This window comes from Saccostrea echinata, unplaced genomic scaffold, assembly GCF_033153115.1.
Source record: "Saccostrea echinata isolate AGI-Se365-2 ecotype Australia unplaced genomic scaffold, CSIRO_AGI_Sech_v1 ptg000028l, whole genome shotgun sequence".
Lineage (NCBI taxonomy): Eukaryota > Metazoa > Mollusca > Bivalvia > Ostreida > Ostreidae > Saccostrea > Saccostrea echinata.
The window spans coordinates 3,752,203-3,768,279 of NW_026889777.1; the positions used below are offsets into that span (position 1 = coordinate 3,752,203).

At 33.1% G+C, this 16,077-nt stretch overlaps 1 protein-coding gene across 3 annotated transcripts in view; it reads right to left on the reverse strand.

Annotated features, from left to right (window-relative positions):
• Positions 1 to 14,976, reverse strand: part of LOC133194033 (fibroblast growth factor receptor 4-like) — a 31,090-nt gene extending 16,114 nt beyond the window's left edge. For 2 of the 3 annotated variants that reach the window (XM_061329954.1, XM_061329952.1), the window contains exons 1-3: positions 14,812 to 14,915; positions 1,626 to 1,899; positions 762 to 925 (exon numbers count right to left, since the gene is read on the reverse strand). In XM_061329954.1, the coding sequence (XP_061185938.1) occupies positions 762 to 925; positions 1,626 to 1,710 (249 nt within the window). In that variant the 5' untranslated portion in view covers positions 1,711 to 1,899; positions 14,812 to 14,915. Of the gene's footprint in view, positions 1 to 761; positions 926 to 1,625; positions 1,900 to 14,811; positions 14,916 to 14,957 lie in introns of those variants that run through there. The other variant, XM_061329953.1, reaches the window with a different exon arrangement.
• Between the last annotated feature and the right edge of the window lie 1,101 nt (positions 14,977 to 16,077).

Here is a 16,077-nt window from a genome sequence, read left to right on the forward strand (position 1 = left end):
GTTGTTTGAAGCATCTTTTTCTGAATCTTGAGGATTGACAATACCTACTGCAATTTAAGAGAGGTCCCCTTATCTATAGAGGGGATATTTTAGACCTATCAGGAAGCTCCTTATAAAGCTGTTTAGGTACTTATGACGTAAGTATACTTACAGAGTAATGAAGAGTTGTGCATATGTTCATGTATGGGTTTGTTATTCCTTATATGTGAATTCCAGTTAGTAAACTTTGTATCATAACCGAAGAAAAATGTGACAGACTCTGATTTAATCTAAACCTTGGCCCTATGAATTTACATGAGAAAAAAATCACTTTACAGTACATTTTTACCATAAAAATGGACCCCTATTTCCATCAAGCCGCTCATTACGACATGAAAATACTTCTGGAATATCTGGCTTCCGCTAATATACAGGATGTATGAAAGTTCAAACTTTACTCTTTTTTTTTAAAGTTTAAGGCAGCTCAATTGTTAAGGCTCAAATTCACTAAACACATTCTATATGGGAGAAATTTTTGCCCATTTTATTTTAGCCCGGGCCAGCCGCCATGCCCTTGTTGTCATTAACTACCCAGGGTAATTCAACGTTCACAGAGTTGTATATGTACCTCTCTTTTTTACAAAGTGTGTATGAGTGAATTTAAAATGAGGTAAAAGTGTTTGCATGTGATTAAGGGTGAAAACAACCCTGTATATAGCAATTTTACCATTCCCAGGTATCACTTAAGTAGGTCAACATCAATATTATTAATACTTCAATACCTTTGGTCTCTGGCTAGCATCAAACAGGTTCTCCTCTTTGTACCATGTTATTTTTGGCTTAGGGTACCCGTAAGCTGGACAACTAATTTTGATATTACTCCCTGATGATTTGGCAATGATGTTATCCCCATTGAATGGTCTGGACTTGGGTTTCCATCTTGGGGCTGTTAAATGTAAGGTAAAGATGATATATGAAATTGAATTCATGAGTCAAAAAATTTCTTTACTAGAACTAATCCTTATTTTAATAATCATTTGTTCTTATCAAATAATGAATGTTAATGATGAATATAGGATCTTAGATAAAGTAATGATAGAATACTTTATTATATTACTGATGAATTTTATGATGAAACTGATTTTACATGCACTGTTATAATAATAGACCCAATTTAATTTCAAAGCCAAAAAAAAAAAATAATTGTGGACTATCCATTTCAAACTTACACATATCATAACATATATTATTTCTATTATAATCATTGACAACAAAAAATAATGGTAATTTAATTATATGAATGTCACCAGTTTTCAAAGCTGAAACAATGTGCTCACACTTACGAAAAGGACCTTGACAATTGATCAAACTTCATAAATGTTTTCTTTGGTTCAAAAATGTATAGGGATCAAAATCAAATGTATTAAATATCTTTTCCAACAATTCATTCTTTGTTTTCAAAAGTTCAACTGGATGCCTAAACATAAATTATTTCAACACAATCCTTGGTACTGTCAAAGTAATCATGCCTGTACAGCATAGTCATGTAATTAAAGATTTTAATTTGCAGGAAGTCATGCTTTTAGCAGTGACTGCAGATGTAACAGGTTTGCTTTCTAGTTGACAAATCACTGCTAAGTACTTACGTTTGTTCTTCTTTTGACCATCCACTAATGATGCAAGACAAATACTGCCAATTAGTAAAAATGTCAAAAGTTCACAAGGTGACATGATTATTAATGTCAGAGTTCAAGGTCACACAAACACAAAATAAATCTCTGTTGTTCACATTCAGAATAATGGAATATGTTTCACATCCCTGCTTCCTATTTTCTTCTACTCCTTATAAGGAATGTCATACGTGGGTCCTAGGCAGTCACATCCTTTTCCTACAAGCCCTCAATGTCTAATTTGAAAACTCTGAAATGGAGCATAAGTGTCAAGTTATAGATTTACTGTCGTAAAGAAGCTGTACATACCGAGGTATAACTTCTCGTGATATTTCTTGTTTAGACTGAAAGGGGATTGGATGGAAAAACTGTCAAAAGAAAACATAATCCAGATAAGAAATTGCAGAAAATAAATTTTGTTTAGTCTTGTCAAAACACTGGGGAAAATCTCTTCAAAGAAATCTAATTTTTTTAATATCATTCAAAAAGATAATTTTAAACATGGTAGATATTCAAAGAGATTTGACAATTCTTTAGTATACTGTCTAATAAATTTTACATCCTTTATCAATCAAATGCTGCATAATGTAAATAAATACTGCATTCAAAGATTTTCAGAATTTATCTGATGAGTCAGTATAAACAAGGGAAGTAACTCTTTCAATTCTTAATCAAAAAGTAGTTCAATGCAAACAATTGCACTAGAATATTTTATCTTCAAAGAAATATGAAGAAAAAAAAAATTTTACTTTGTACATGTCATTTTTATAATGTATCTCAGCTTTCAATATTCAGCATTTTCATTTTTCAATCTGCATTCAGATATGAACACCAAAATCGAAGATTTAATTAAACCTTGACTTTGATTGAATGAAAATGTCTGATATTAAACAAAACACGTTATTATCATATTGTTACAATTATGATTTATCTTTTCCTTTTTTTAAAAAAATTTTTTATCTCATAATCTTTTGTCAAGGTTCTTTGTTGTATCAATTATAAAAGTACATGTACCCAGGCCTCTGACAATGGACTATTTCACTGCTAACATTGACAAAAACATCATGCACTTATGTTGCATAGTGTATATAATTATTATGGATCTAAAAGGTTTATGACTTTCATAACATCAGTTTATAGTGTAACTTTTATAATGAAACATAGTAATAATAAACCCAAAAAAGTTCCTTACAGAGTTGTTCCCCTTTTAATTTAAACTGAAGTCTACAGGATTGAGATTGATGTTTTGAAAAAGAATTATTAGAGATCACGATCCTTTCTAAAACAAGAGCTCTTTTTAAGTATAAAACTGCGCCCAATATAGAACATTAATGTACCTTCTCGACCTGTGGCAATTTTCCCCCTGATGTCGAGCTAATATTATCAGAATATTCCTGAAGATCTGCCAACACAAACTCAGAATTCTGACTGAGATACACAGACTGGTTCAGAGGAACTGTTAATCTCCTAGATCTGCCCGATCTAAAGTAATCTTTGATTTCAGGCTATCTGGAGTGATGTCACTTACAGAATGTTTCTCACACACCAGTAATCCTTCAACTTCAAAACCTATCTTAACTTACACTTCTTTGCTTTTTATTCTGGCATTTCTTGATAGTTTTGGAATATCTTTGTTTGAAATTTAACACCTCTTAAGATTTTTTTTTTGAAAAATTTCAGTTTTGTTATCAGCTCAATTTTTTTAAATAAGAAAACAAAACCTCCTAGCAGAAATTGTGTTCATATGTATCCAAATTACCTAAAATGTTGGAATTTCCTTGCAATGAAAATTTTTCTCTCTGTAATAAGCAATAACAGTGTATAATTTTGTCACTGTTATCTTAAATAAAACAACTGTTGATTATGCTAAAATAATAAGCCTTCCAGCTTCAACCAAAAAAAAAATATTTACTTACAAGAATTAAGAATTCAGCCTTTCATAATGCCTACATGAAATGTTTTGGCCAGCCATGCAATACATGTACTCCACTTTAAAACAGAGTGCGCAACTTTAATAATATTAACCAATCATCATCATGATCATGTGTGATACTGATCTTAAGTCAGATATGATTATTCCAGTGGGGGCTTTAGGGTCAGTCTGTCCACCTGTTTGTCCCACTTAGTTTTTCTAAACTTTTTTCTAAACAGCGAGCCCACATGAAGTTTGCTTTTTGCTCTGTTTGGATGATTTCTGATGAAATTTAATAATGGCCCATTTTAGTATTCCTTATGCAATACATTCACAGAATTCCTGTTAAAATTCACAATTATTGCAGTGTAAATATTAAACAATGTTTTAAATTTTAAAACAATATCTTATTTTTACTTTAGTTTGAAAAAAAAATTCTCATCGATATATTTTCATTATTAACTTTATTTAAATGATTCGTTTGAACAATATAAACAAATGTCATTTCACTTTTACCATAGTTTAGCTTTTTCTTTCATCGAGATGTCAAACAAACAGGAAATCTTAACAATAATTTTCTTACTGTCTACATCTCTAAAAATGATAATTGACACTGTTTATAAACTTGATAAGGAAAGTTTACTGAATAACACATATCTCAATTTTTAATGTCTACAAAACAAATGCTTGACCTAATAAAAGTGAACAAGTCAAGAGGCCCTTAGGAGTCACTTTAGCCCTGTGTTCTTCAGCAGCAGACCTCCCCCCCCCCCCCCAGTATTCCTAATGTAAAATTTGATCACATACTATGGCTACTCAAGGGCTTGTAAATTTATTAAACTTGAATCTACACTACCTGAAGATGCTTCCACATAAATATTATTATATATGTTTTTGAGAAGATTTTTAATAAAAGATTTTGTCTCTGTGTCCCTGTGTAAAACACTGATCACCCACTGGAGCTCCACCCTTCCCTGGTTAAGTCATGTTCTGAACAAACATGAATCTACACTTAACCTTAGCATATACTTCCATTGAAATATAACTAATCACAACTTTCCCGTTCTTGAGAAAAAGATATTCAAAGAGTTTTCCTATATATTCCTATGCAAACCTTTGATTACCCTTTGTGGCCCCACCAATACCCCGGGGTGTTGATTTGAACAAACTTGAATCTACACTACCTGAGGATGCTTCCATATCAATATGACTAATCATTGATCTTGCTGTTCCTGAGAAGAAAATTTTCAAAGATTTTCCTTATGTATATTCCTATGCAAACCTTTGATCAATGATCATCCACTGTGGCCCCACTACCCCCCTCCCCCAAGGGGTTATGATTTGAACAAACTTCAATTTTCACTACCTGAGGATGCTTCCATATAAATAATATGACTAATCAAGACTTTGCTATATTGTTAAGAAGAGGATATTTAAAGATATTTAATTTGTATGTATTCCTATGTAAACTTTGATTGCCCACTCTGGCCCCAACCTACCCCAATGGGTCATAATTTGAATAAATTTGAATCAACCTTATGTATTTATAGTTTCATCATTTCTGGCTTAGTGATTCTTGAGAAGATTTTTACAAGATGCCATTTAATTTTCACTACATATATAATTCTTAATTAACTCTTGTAAAAGAGGGTGTGGTCCTGCATTTGAACAATTTCTCAATGAATCCCTTTCACCCAAGCACACTTTGTGGCAAGTTTGGTTGAAACCATGCACCCAACGGTTCTCAATAAGAACAAGTTAAAAACATGAAAGTTTAAGACGAGGATGACATTGCCAATGACAACTGACAAATTTTGATTAGAAAAGCTCACCTCAGGTGAGCTAAAACTCCATTCTCTTTTATAAAATACTAGAATCAAAGCTAAGTTAACTAAGACTAATAAAACATATATTTATATCCTTGACAATTCATTTCTTGGATAAATGAGAACAGAGTAGTTTATAGTATAAATGGGGCATAATGGCCTTGCAGCTTAATTATTTCCAGTTAATCAGATTCACTCAATTCATTGATCAATAATCAAAACATTCCGGAATGAGGAATACAAACAAAAATCAAAACATTCCAAGCAAATGACTTGTACAGAAATGGAAACTTCTACTAGAAGATTCCACACCCCCTGGCTTTACTAATTGACTAGTTGCATTTGCAGACTTGTGGTGTTAATTAATCATTATGTGGCATATCAGACTAACTGAATCTTGATTTTTCTGCAAACAAAGGTAGAAACTTGCCATTATCACAAAAAAAATTAATTTTTATTGAGAAGAATTGATTGTTATGAGGCATACCAGACTAACTAAATCTTGATTTTTTTCTGAAGAAGTCTAGAAAATTAAATTCACCAAAATATCTCAATTAAGGTGGTAAGACCCCTTCTTATCAATAAAATTCTAATATGTTTCTAACAGAATTTTCTAACAGAATTATAATAGAGGTAAAAGTGTAATTCAAACAAATTTCTGTAATTACCAGGGCAAAATTATAAAAATATAAATGATGGTTTAAGTTTAAGATGAAAAATTATATGGGAAGCAATTAGGTAATTTATCAAATTTTAATAAATATATCCCTCTTGATAGCAAGGTCCATTTCACCTTTCCTAATTCAAGAGTTCTAAACATTATAAATTTGCATATGCTGGTCAAAAGAACTGGCTTCAAATTCAAAAAGCATCAATCAATTAATCCTACTTTGAAAAGAATAAATTATAAAAAATATACATTTAAAATTTTTTGAAATCATGCTACTTTTTACCCATAATATGCTTCTGGGTTAATTTAACAATGTAAATTAATTAATCCACATACTGTATACATGCAGGGAGTTTTGGCCCCCATTTAATTTCCATTTCTTCTGCCCTTTTTGTTGTAATACATGTAAGTGAGTGAATAAGAAATTTGGCAAATTCAAAACTGTAAATTATTGGCAAGCACATCTACCTGTATCATGGTAACATAACTGCATTTGGGCAAATTTAAAATGGGGTGAAATAGTTTGCAAGTGTGATAGCTAGGATGAAAATAACATGGCGCAGAGCAAAAATAATCCAGCACACAATACAGTCAAACCTCGTTATCTCGAACTCGATGGGACCGAGAAAAAACTTCGAGATATCCAAGGATTCGAGATATTGAGGGTAAAATTCATAAAGAATAAGTAGTTGGGACTTCCAAATCACTTCGACATATCCATGGAATTCGAGATATCAGTGTTTGAGATACCGAAGTTCAACAGTATTTGAGTGTTGACCAACCTTAAGTACAAATAAAGTTAGTGACATACAAATCGGAGGAATGTGGTGCACATAGAAATGGGTGAAAAGGCTATGAAGGTTGACATATGGTATGTAAACATAGGCATGTGTTTATTTGGAATATCATTTTTTGAGCAGATTATAATGTTGTTGATATCTTAAAACAAAGTATACATAGTTTTGTCTTGAATCCCCTGTAAATTTTCTTTAACTTAATAACAAAAATACATCAGTTGTTCGAGATTTTTTTTTTTCTTTGGCCCTCTCTCGGAGTCAAAAAGAATTCTTGCCCTGGCTTCACCTGAATTTGACAGTGAGTAATTTTTCATGTAGTTCATCTATAACCAGCATGAATTTCATTTGTGTTTTGTTACCATAACACATTTTTGGCAGGTATAGCATTGTCAGATCAAAAGGCTCACAGACACCCTCATCAGGTGGGCCTATTGCAGGTAATTATCTGAATCAAAGAGTACAGATAAATCATAACCATGTAGCAACATGACACATCAGTGGAACACTTCCAGAAAATATGATAAACACCTAGAAACAAACCACCCTCCCCCTACAGCCATCTTTAAGCTTATATCAGAGCTTAACACAGAGGGGTGCATCAAACAAAGTCAGAGAAGCTGGATTTTCTTCCAAAGCCACAAGATTTTTTTTTTTGGTGTGTAAATGTACAAGAGAGTGTGTTCCATAGAAAACCAGCAATCTAATTTCTGTGTCTTAATAAGTTTAAAGGTTATAGAGGCATCTGGCAAATGATGCGCTTCAAGTCCAAGAGAGAATTCAAAAGAGGCTCCTCAACATCTGGAAAGGGTTTTTCTTTTTAATTGATATGTGTTTGTGGAGAGAAGGGAAAAACAGTATGTTGTTTCCATTGAACAAACATACTTAACAGGCACATCACTGTGTTAAAAATTGACTTCAGGATGGCAACTTATTTTAAAATTGTGTTTTAATGAAAACATCTTGTCAGAACCAGCAGGCGTTGGAGCTCTTCACTAATCTGAATCATTACTACGTTTTTACTACAATGACTCTGAGTCATTGAAAAAAAACCTTCAAACTACATGGAATGCTTATAAAATGCATTAAATTTGAAAACCTTGCTGTTTAAATATCTTAATTAACAATCTTTTTATTCTCAGACAATTGACATTCTTCCTTGTATTCTAGCAGATATTACAACTGTATCAATCTGGTTTGTTTTCTTCTAATTCACTACTTAAAAATTTTTGTTAGTGTTCAACATCAACAAACCTGTTGGAGCTGACATGTGAAAAGTTAGCATCCTCATCCCCCAAGGGTTATGTAAGTTTAGCGCCTCCGTCCCAACACTCCCATCTCTTGAGGGACTTTATGTCTAATATCCCCATCTCCAAATGGACTACCCCATCCCCAAAGGTAGTATAAGTTTAGCACCCCATCCCCTATTCTCTTTAGAGAAGTGGACAGGCTTTCGCCTACATCCAATGTAGGATGTAGGCGAAAGCCTGTCCACTTCTCTAAAGAGAATAGTGGATGTAGGCGAAAGCCTGTCCACTTCTCTAAAGAGAATACCCATCCCCCAAAGGACTTTAATTTTAAAACCCCCATCCGGCCAAGAAACTATAAGCTTTCAAAGCCCTAGTTCTCAATACTAAATAATTATGTCCTAATTAAACAATTCCCTCCTCTTGTTTTCATAGCCAAATTCCCCTTCTTATAACTCACTGAGAAAACTGGAGAATTTATTTAACAGTTTATCCGAAGTCTTTTCATCAAAGATAGCTAAGGCCAGAGATGTTTACAAAAACACATCAAAACAAAGATTGTCTGATTGATATAGGAGTTTTTGAAATTATGTAACTAAATCCTATGTTAGGGCACTTCCACAAGAATCAGGGGGGTTTAAATGGTTTCACACGGAAGAAACTTAATCCTCATCAATCAAGTCTGTATAATAATGGTGAAAGCCACAGGAAATATACCAGGAACATTTGACATTTAAATGGTAGGTTTTCTCTGCAGACTTTAAATAAATCAATCACGTTAGAGACTGGGACAACAATGGAAAAGTGATGGGTACAAAATTAAAGTCGTCAGAGAACAAGCAAGGCTTCTGTTATTGGGAGTCAATTAAAAACAAGGTCAGGGGAAAAAAAAAGTAAGACAGAATCCATCTAGAGAACCAGGTCAGGTAACTGGGTCTGCTCCTGAGATTTTAACAATTCACCTCCCTCTTCTTGCTGTAACTTCATTGCAGCCTAACTGTGTGTAACCTGTGTTTTATCCAGTTTGAAGGGGGAGGGGGTACAACAAGTCGTTTTGGGGTACCTGCAACATGAGCTAGTCAGGTTTTAAAACATTACCTTCAACCTGTCGCTACATTTCAGGGAGTTAAAACAGTTATAGTAGCAGATTGATTTGTTACACAGGGGAGCCAACAAATCTGATGGACACTGTTGTGTCTGGATGGAGGCTTAAGGAAGGGGGGGCAATGATTATTTTTCTTGAAGTGGTAAGCTTTAGGAGGGCACCGTGTAATTCATGGACTGGAGGCATGGAATGGAGTTATGGAGTGGACTTTGGAGTGGAGTTTGGAGTCAAATTTTGGAGTCTAAGATTTTTTTATTTAAATTTGATTTTTGCTATTTTGAACATAATTCTTCAGGTGACAACTCTGTAGTTTATTATATTCCCATGTTGCTATAAAGCACCAGCTATTGCAACATTTAACATAACCTCCTGTTACTAAAATTAGGTTATCTTGTTGAATCACCTTAAAATCTGCTCCAAAAAAACAGACAAATAATGTTTCTTTCTACTTGTTTAAGTGGTGTCATTCATGCCCGTTTGATATTCCGTAATTATTTTCAAAGTATTTTTCTGCTCCTTTGGCCTGAGATTTTCCGATTGTTTAAGCAAATATATTCTTTATTGCAATACCCCCAAAATAAGAGTTACTGAATGTGAGCTTTACATTGATCAATCTTGGTATAAATATCAGATTTAATTTGTCGTACTGACGTATAGAATAAAGATACAAAATTCTTCAGGTGACAACTCTGCAGTTTTATTTTATTCCCGTGTTGCTATTGGAAGTGATGTGTGTGTTCCTTGGAAAAGTGTAGATGAACATTTTAGTTTATATTTCTGTAACTTAAAACTAGAAATATGTCCATAGGACATGAATACCCCGTCCAGTGTATAATAGTAATGCAACATGAAAATTTGTATTAGTGTATGACGTTTGAAGAGAATATCTTGAAAAGTTTCTTTAAAATTGAAATTGAAATCTAAAAAATTGGATAAAAATGATAAATTCTCACCAGATTGTGTATAAGTGTATTAAGTGCATAAGCTTACATAAAAATATCTTAAACGGTTTCTTTAAAACTAAGCAAAATGCAAATTGAAGAAAAGTGAGGTCAAGGTCACAGGAAAGTGCAAGGTTAAAAGATTTGATGCAGTTGAATAGCTCTCACTAATAAGTATCAGCATATTAAGTTTGATAAACATATCTTGAATGGTTTATTTAAAACTGAGCTAAACACTGATTTAAAAAAAGTGAGGTCAAAGTCAAAGAAAAGGTCATGGTCAAAAAATGTTGATGCAGTTGATAGCTCTCATCAGTATGTATTAGTATATGAAATTTGATGAAAATATCTTGAATTCTTTATTTAAAACTGAGCTAAACACTATCTATAAGAAAAGTGAGGTCAAGATCAAAAGAAAGGTCAACGTCAAAAAATGTTGATGCAGTTGAAATGGTAACATCAGTATGTATCAGCATATGAAGTTTGATTACACTATCTTGAATGGTTTCTTTAAAACTGAACTAAACACTAATTTAAGAAAAGTAACGTAAAGGTCAAAGGAAAGGTCAAGGTCAAAAAATGTTTACGCAATTGAAAAGCTCTCACCAATACCTATCAACATATGAAGTTATACAAAAAATATCTTGAATAGTTTCTTTGAAACTGAGATTTGAACTGAGCCTAAATGCAAAGCTCGACAGAAGGACGGAAGACAGACATGACAAACATTATATGGCCCGGCTATATTCATGGCGGGGTATAAAAAATTATTATAAAAGTAAACTAGTGGTATGCTTTTTTAATGTTTATTTGAATTACAAATAAATATCAATTTTGACCACTTTTCATAATAATTATTAATCAAATTTCTTTGTAACATCAATTAGAGCTTTTTTCACAACCAAATCTATACTTAAGAAAGACATTGTATCAGTCAAATTTGAAAGCTTATGTTCTAAGAGTTGATATGTTAACAAATATTCATTTAAAATATTGATTGTTAGAACAATTCAGTTGAAGATCACATTATCTATTACCTAAATCTCAGGATTGGTATTATATTAATGTTAATTTTTATTTAGACAGATTAATCTTCTGGTCCAACTCTTGAAGTTAATCTTTTTCCTCAAAAATGAATTACCCATAATTATTGTACTTTAATGAATAGCATACTGATGTGAATAAATGGGTCTGTTACAATCGCCTAACACTGCCTGCATACTCTTGTATAAATACCTTTTGACAGATTATGTGGGACAAACAGTGGCTGCACCAAATTCTCGCAAATTCTTTCAGATAAGGTCATGGGTATTAATTTCACTCTCATTGTCAAAAAGTGTGTTATCTAAAACAGTGACAGTTTATTCTATGTTTTAATCAAATTTAACTGTTACATAAATAATGATCACCATAGCTTTCAACACATAATTGGAAGGTGATAAAACCCTTTGAACTAAATTTTAGCTTTCTGTCACATCTTTGTTATGTCTGCTAACACTTTTGTATGTTTTTGACCACACAGCTGAACAATGTAGGTTAATGTATTGTTACAAGGTTGTTTGTAGAATAAGATCGATGATTTTTCTCTCTATATAATTTACTTTAGATTTGCAACCATCAATTTTGTATCTTAAAATGTGACTTTAAAAAAAGATTATCAATAATTCATATACATTTACTTAAGTAATTAAATAATATTATGATACTGTAGTATGAATAAAATACATTGGTGACTCACAATTTTATCAATTTAGAAGTTAATGAGAAGGAATGCTCTGTGATGCTAGTTAAGGGATGATAATATTTATATAAACTCCTAAAGAATGCAATAATTTTAATGTATGCATGCTGTTAAGTTAATTCAACACTAGATCACATACTCCAAAATTAAATGGTCATCGTTCACAGTTTAATCAGTGAAACTGGGTGTGAGGATTCTGGCCTTTCTGTATGAGCCAGTGTAATTTTAAAGAGCTTTCACTATCAATTAGAAAACTAAAAATTTATTCAATGTTTAATAAAGATAAACTGGAGTAAAAACAATTAACACAATGCGTTCACTTGAAGTGTGATATAACCCATAGTTGATTTGTTGTTTCTGAGGGTGAGGTAGCGACAACCCAAGGAAATGGGAGAGAGATTAGTATGGTAGTTGCTACATGTATGTCGCTTTTAATGCAAGGAAGTAAGGGAGTGAGTGAACCTTTTAGTACACCATTTACATGTAATAGTGGTATAAAGTGTAAAACTTATTTTAAAACTAATTATAATTTTTTTTTAATTTAACATAGAAGGTAATGAATAGGTGAGTGTATATATTGAAAAATAGCATTCATATAAATTGCTTTAAACACTGAACCTAATAGCTCTTGACAGGTTTGTTAACAAGTCAAATTAAACTGTATTAAAATAATCAGTAAGACCGACTATATCTGTTGATTAATTATGTTCAACAGTTTCCAAACGTTTTTTAAAAACGGGGTTATCTTGTCAGTATCATGTCTGTCTATTCAATACTGATGTAATTTTCTCAAGTTACAAATACTTACTTAAGTTTCAGAAACTTACAAATTTTAATTAAGTCATAGTACCTATGAATTGTCAATCTGTTTAGTTACAAGACATGAAACAGCCAACAAACGTACAAAAAAGAATTAAAGACTTTCATACTAATGCAATTTCTTGAACATCTTTTTCCATTCATGTTTTTAAAAAAAATCTTAGACTCCAAAATTTGACTCCAAACTCCACTCCAAAGTCCACTCCATAACTCCATTCCATGCCTCCAGTCCATGAATTACACGGTGCCGCTTTAGGAGGGGGGCAGTGATTAATTTTCAGACAGCTGAGGTTTAAGATTGATGGTTGCCAGAAGGCCCCAGGTCAATAGCCACCTACAAACAAGCATTATCTGGAGCTAGAGGCACTTGTGTGTCAGAATACATCTGAATGGGGGGATTCCTGGCACTAAGAAATATGATTAATCTCAAGGAGTGGCACCACTAACTGACCATTTAAAAGATCTGATTCTAAAATATGTGCATTATAATGGTTATTTTGTTCACATTTCTTTTTTTCCTAAATTTGGCACACACATGGTAAACCGATACCTTTGTATTTGTAATGCTCACCTAATTATTTATGGTTTAGAGGTTAAAGTACATTCAGGTGAGTATTATATAACACAAGGTATACGTAATTAATTATTCAATGATTTTCTTATCCTATCGGGAATGCATCAAGTGAGTAGTATGTAGAAATTCGAAGGAAATTTTACCAATTACTGCCACAGCAGTGACATCACACATTTAATCAATAATGATTAAGTACTACTGAGGATCAGAAAGTTCAGTTAAACTCTTCCAATAACTTCTCATTTAAACTTTTCCAATAGTTTTCAGTTAAAATGGCTGTGAAATGCACAGGTTTTGATAGACCGAGGGTTTATAGAGATTTGGGGGGGGGGGGCAACAAATCTAAAAATAAAGTAAAGTACAAGTTTAAGCTTTCACATCTTTTTTTTTGAAGGGGGGGGGGGGGGGGGCATATTACCCTTATATCATTAGTAGATTGGAAGGGACACATCAGGCTTAGTATCCCTCTAAAATATAAAAAGTCTTTATGAAAATGATGCTATTAATAAACTACAAAGATTCCCAGTTTCTATTGTAAATTTTTTACAAGCTTTTAACCCCACCCCATTCTTATGTAAATCCTTGATCTACCTATATGCTTTTGAACATACATGTACTAAGGATTTTCAAATAATTTATATTCAATATAATCATTTCTGACTCTCTGTTTATTTTCTGGAGCAGAGAATCAGTGTTACATGTCATGCAACTCCATCATAAAAACATCTTTGGAATACTGGAAGAGGTAGGAAAAAGTTCCAAGGCCAACACAGGCAACACTAAATCTTCGAAGATTGAGACCACGACCTTAAGTTTGTCACACTTGTCTCTAATTGGAGAGGGACATCCTCATATGTTCCTCTCTCTCTCTCACACACAAAGACATGCAAATTCTGGCTGCAGTATTTGTTGTCAATTTTAATTACAATGATTAATTACCAAGTAATTAAAGATCATTTAGTCCCTGACAAAAGATGACAAGAGTTTTTATGACCAACCTTACAAAAAGCAAAGCATTCAAGGATCCTTTCTCCAACAAAAAAAAAAAAAAACATCATTGACAACTATCTCCTCTTCATCTCATTGCTGCGTGTGTGTGCACCCAGCGGCGTTTTTTCGCATGAGTAAACAAAGGATTCTGACAAACGGTTCCCCCTATCTAAACAAAGACCCCTTCCCTCACAAAACCCTGCGATGGATTTACTACGCAAGATGGGCTTTATCAACAGCGCTCAAACTGTGAGATAGCCAAGGAACAGATAAGAAGAAACATTTTATTACCTATCTATTGTGTTAGTTGAAGTCTTTCTAAATCGAGGGTCAATTCATTTCTCTGCTGCACTTTCCAATAAAGCTTTTAATTAAATTCATTGACCCCTATGAGAGTTCTCTGAAAAACTTTAAAAGATAAGAGCAGCCCCTCGCCGCAGAAATATTAAGTTTCTTTTAAGTATTACGAGGTTTGTAAAAGAGACTACCGTTTAACCGTTAAAGTTTTTTTTTTCCTCCATGCATTTTTTTTACCAAACTTACCTTTAACAAAATGTTAATTGTCCCCTACTCTTTTTTAACCAGTTAACTTTCCCGGTTTGACACGTAAAATTAATAAACACTGAGCAAGCGCTCCGCTCCCCTCCGGATGTAGGCTCAGAATAGATTCAGGTAAACATCGTACTTACAAAATGATCTCGTTCCCATGGTAACTCAGATTTGGCGAAGTTCACGTTCAGCGAGCCTTGGGGGTTCATGATAGTGTACGCATCGCACATCACACGGCAAGGCAAAGTATATAGCATGCGCGCTCGGGCGCGTAATCAAAAAGAAAAGAAAAAGAATATTTCTCTGCATAAATTTCTCCAACCGGGGAATTTCATACACGTGCAATTACAACATTTAACGACCTTTGACACTTGCCCCCCAATCAAGCAAGACTAATCATGCTAATTGGATCGGGTCGTGGCAATGAATAATTCCAATATAAACGCACAGTTTATCAGACACATCAATAATCCCGCTGTGTGAAACTAAATACAGCTTAGGGATCCAAGATTACACGTTTAACTTTTTTTCATTGATGTGAAATAAAGTTGAAGTGGAAAATGTATAAAAGAAAATGTACCTTTCATTTGACCGAGATCCACTGTTTCTTTTTCTGTTGCGCGGTTGAGTGACTTTGTGATTTTTTTTTTTTTCTAGAAGTGTCAAGATGGGTGGGTCCCGAATATTACAATACACACTGCACCCCCGCCGGGTCAATCAATATTTAATCTGAGGCCTTTTAAACCCGTTTGGTCAGCCTTTCCCCCGACATATTTACAATAGGGTTTTATGGCGTTGTCGGAGTTATAATTGTCGCGTTTTTTCCACTGTGGCTGTGGACCGAAAAACAAACTTCTTTCACGCAATCTAGGGGTTTCATTTCAAATAAAACTTTATTCTCTTTAAAAAATAATGAAGTGAAAAAACACCAGAAATACGTATAATAACGTTAATTATACTTAAACATTGATCTTGGATAGTTTAGCGCGTGGTATAGAGAATGTAGTGCAGCAGAAGATTTATATAAATTATAGAGAGAGAGAGATAAGCTGCATATATGCATCTTTTTCTTATTTTTTTTTCCTTAAGGAACAAAAAAACTATGCACATTGAACATAATATATTGATATTTTAATTTTTTTTTACAACATACAGACTAAACCCTCAGTGCAACACTTGGTATATATATTGTACAGGAAAAAACTTCATGTAAAATATCACATAAATAGCATACCCCTGTTATATGCTGGGAATACATAT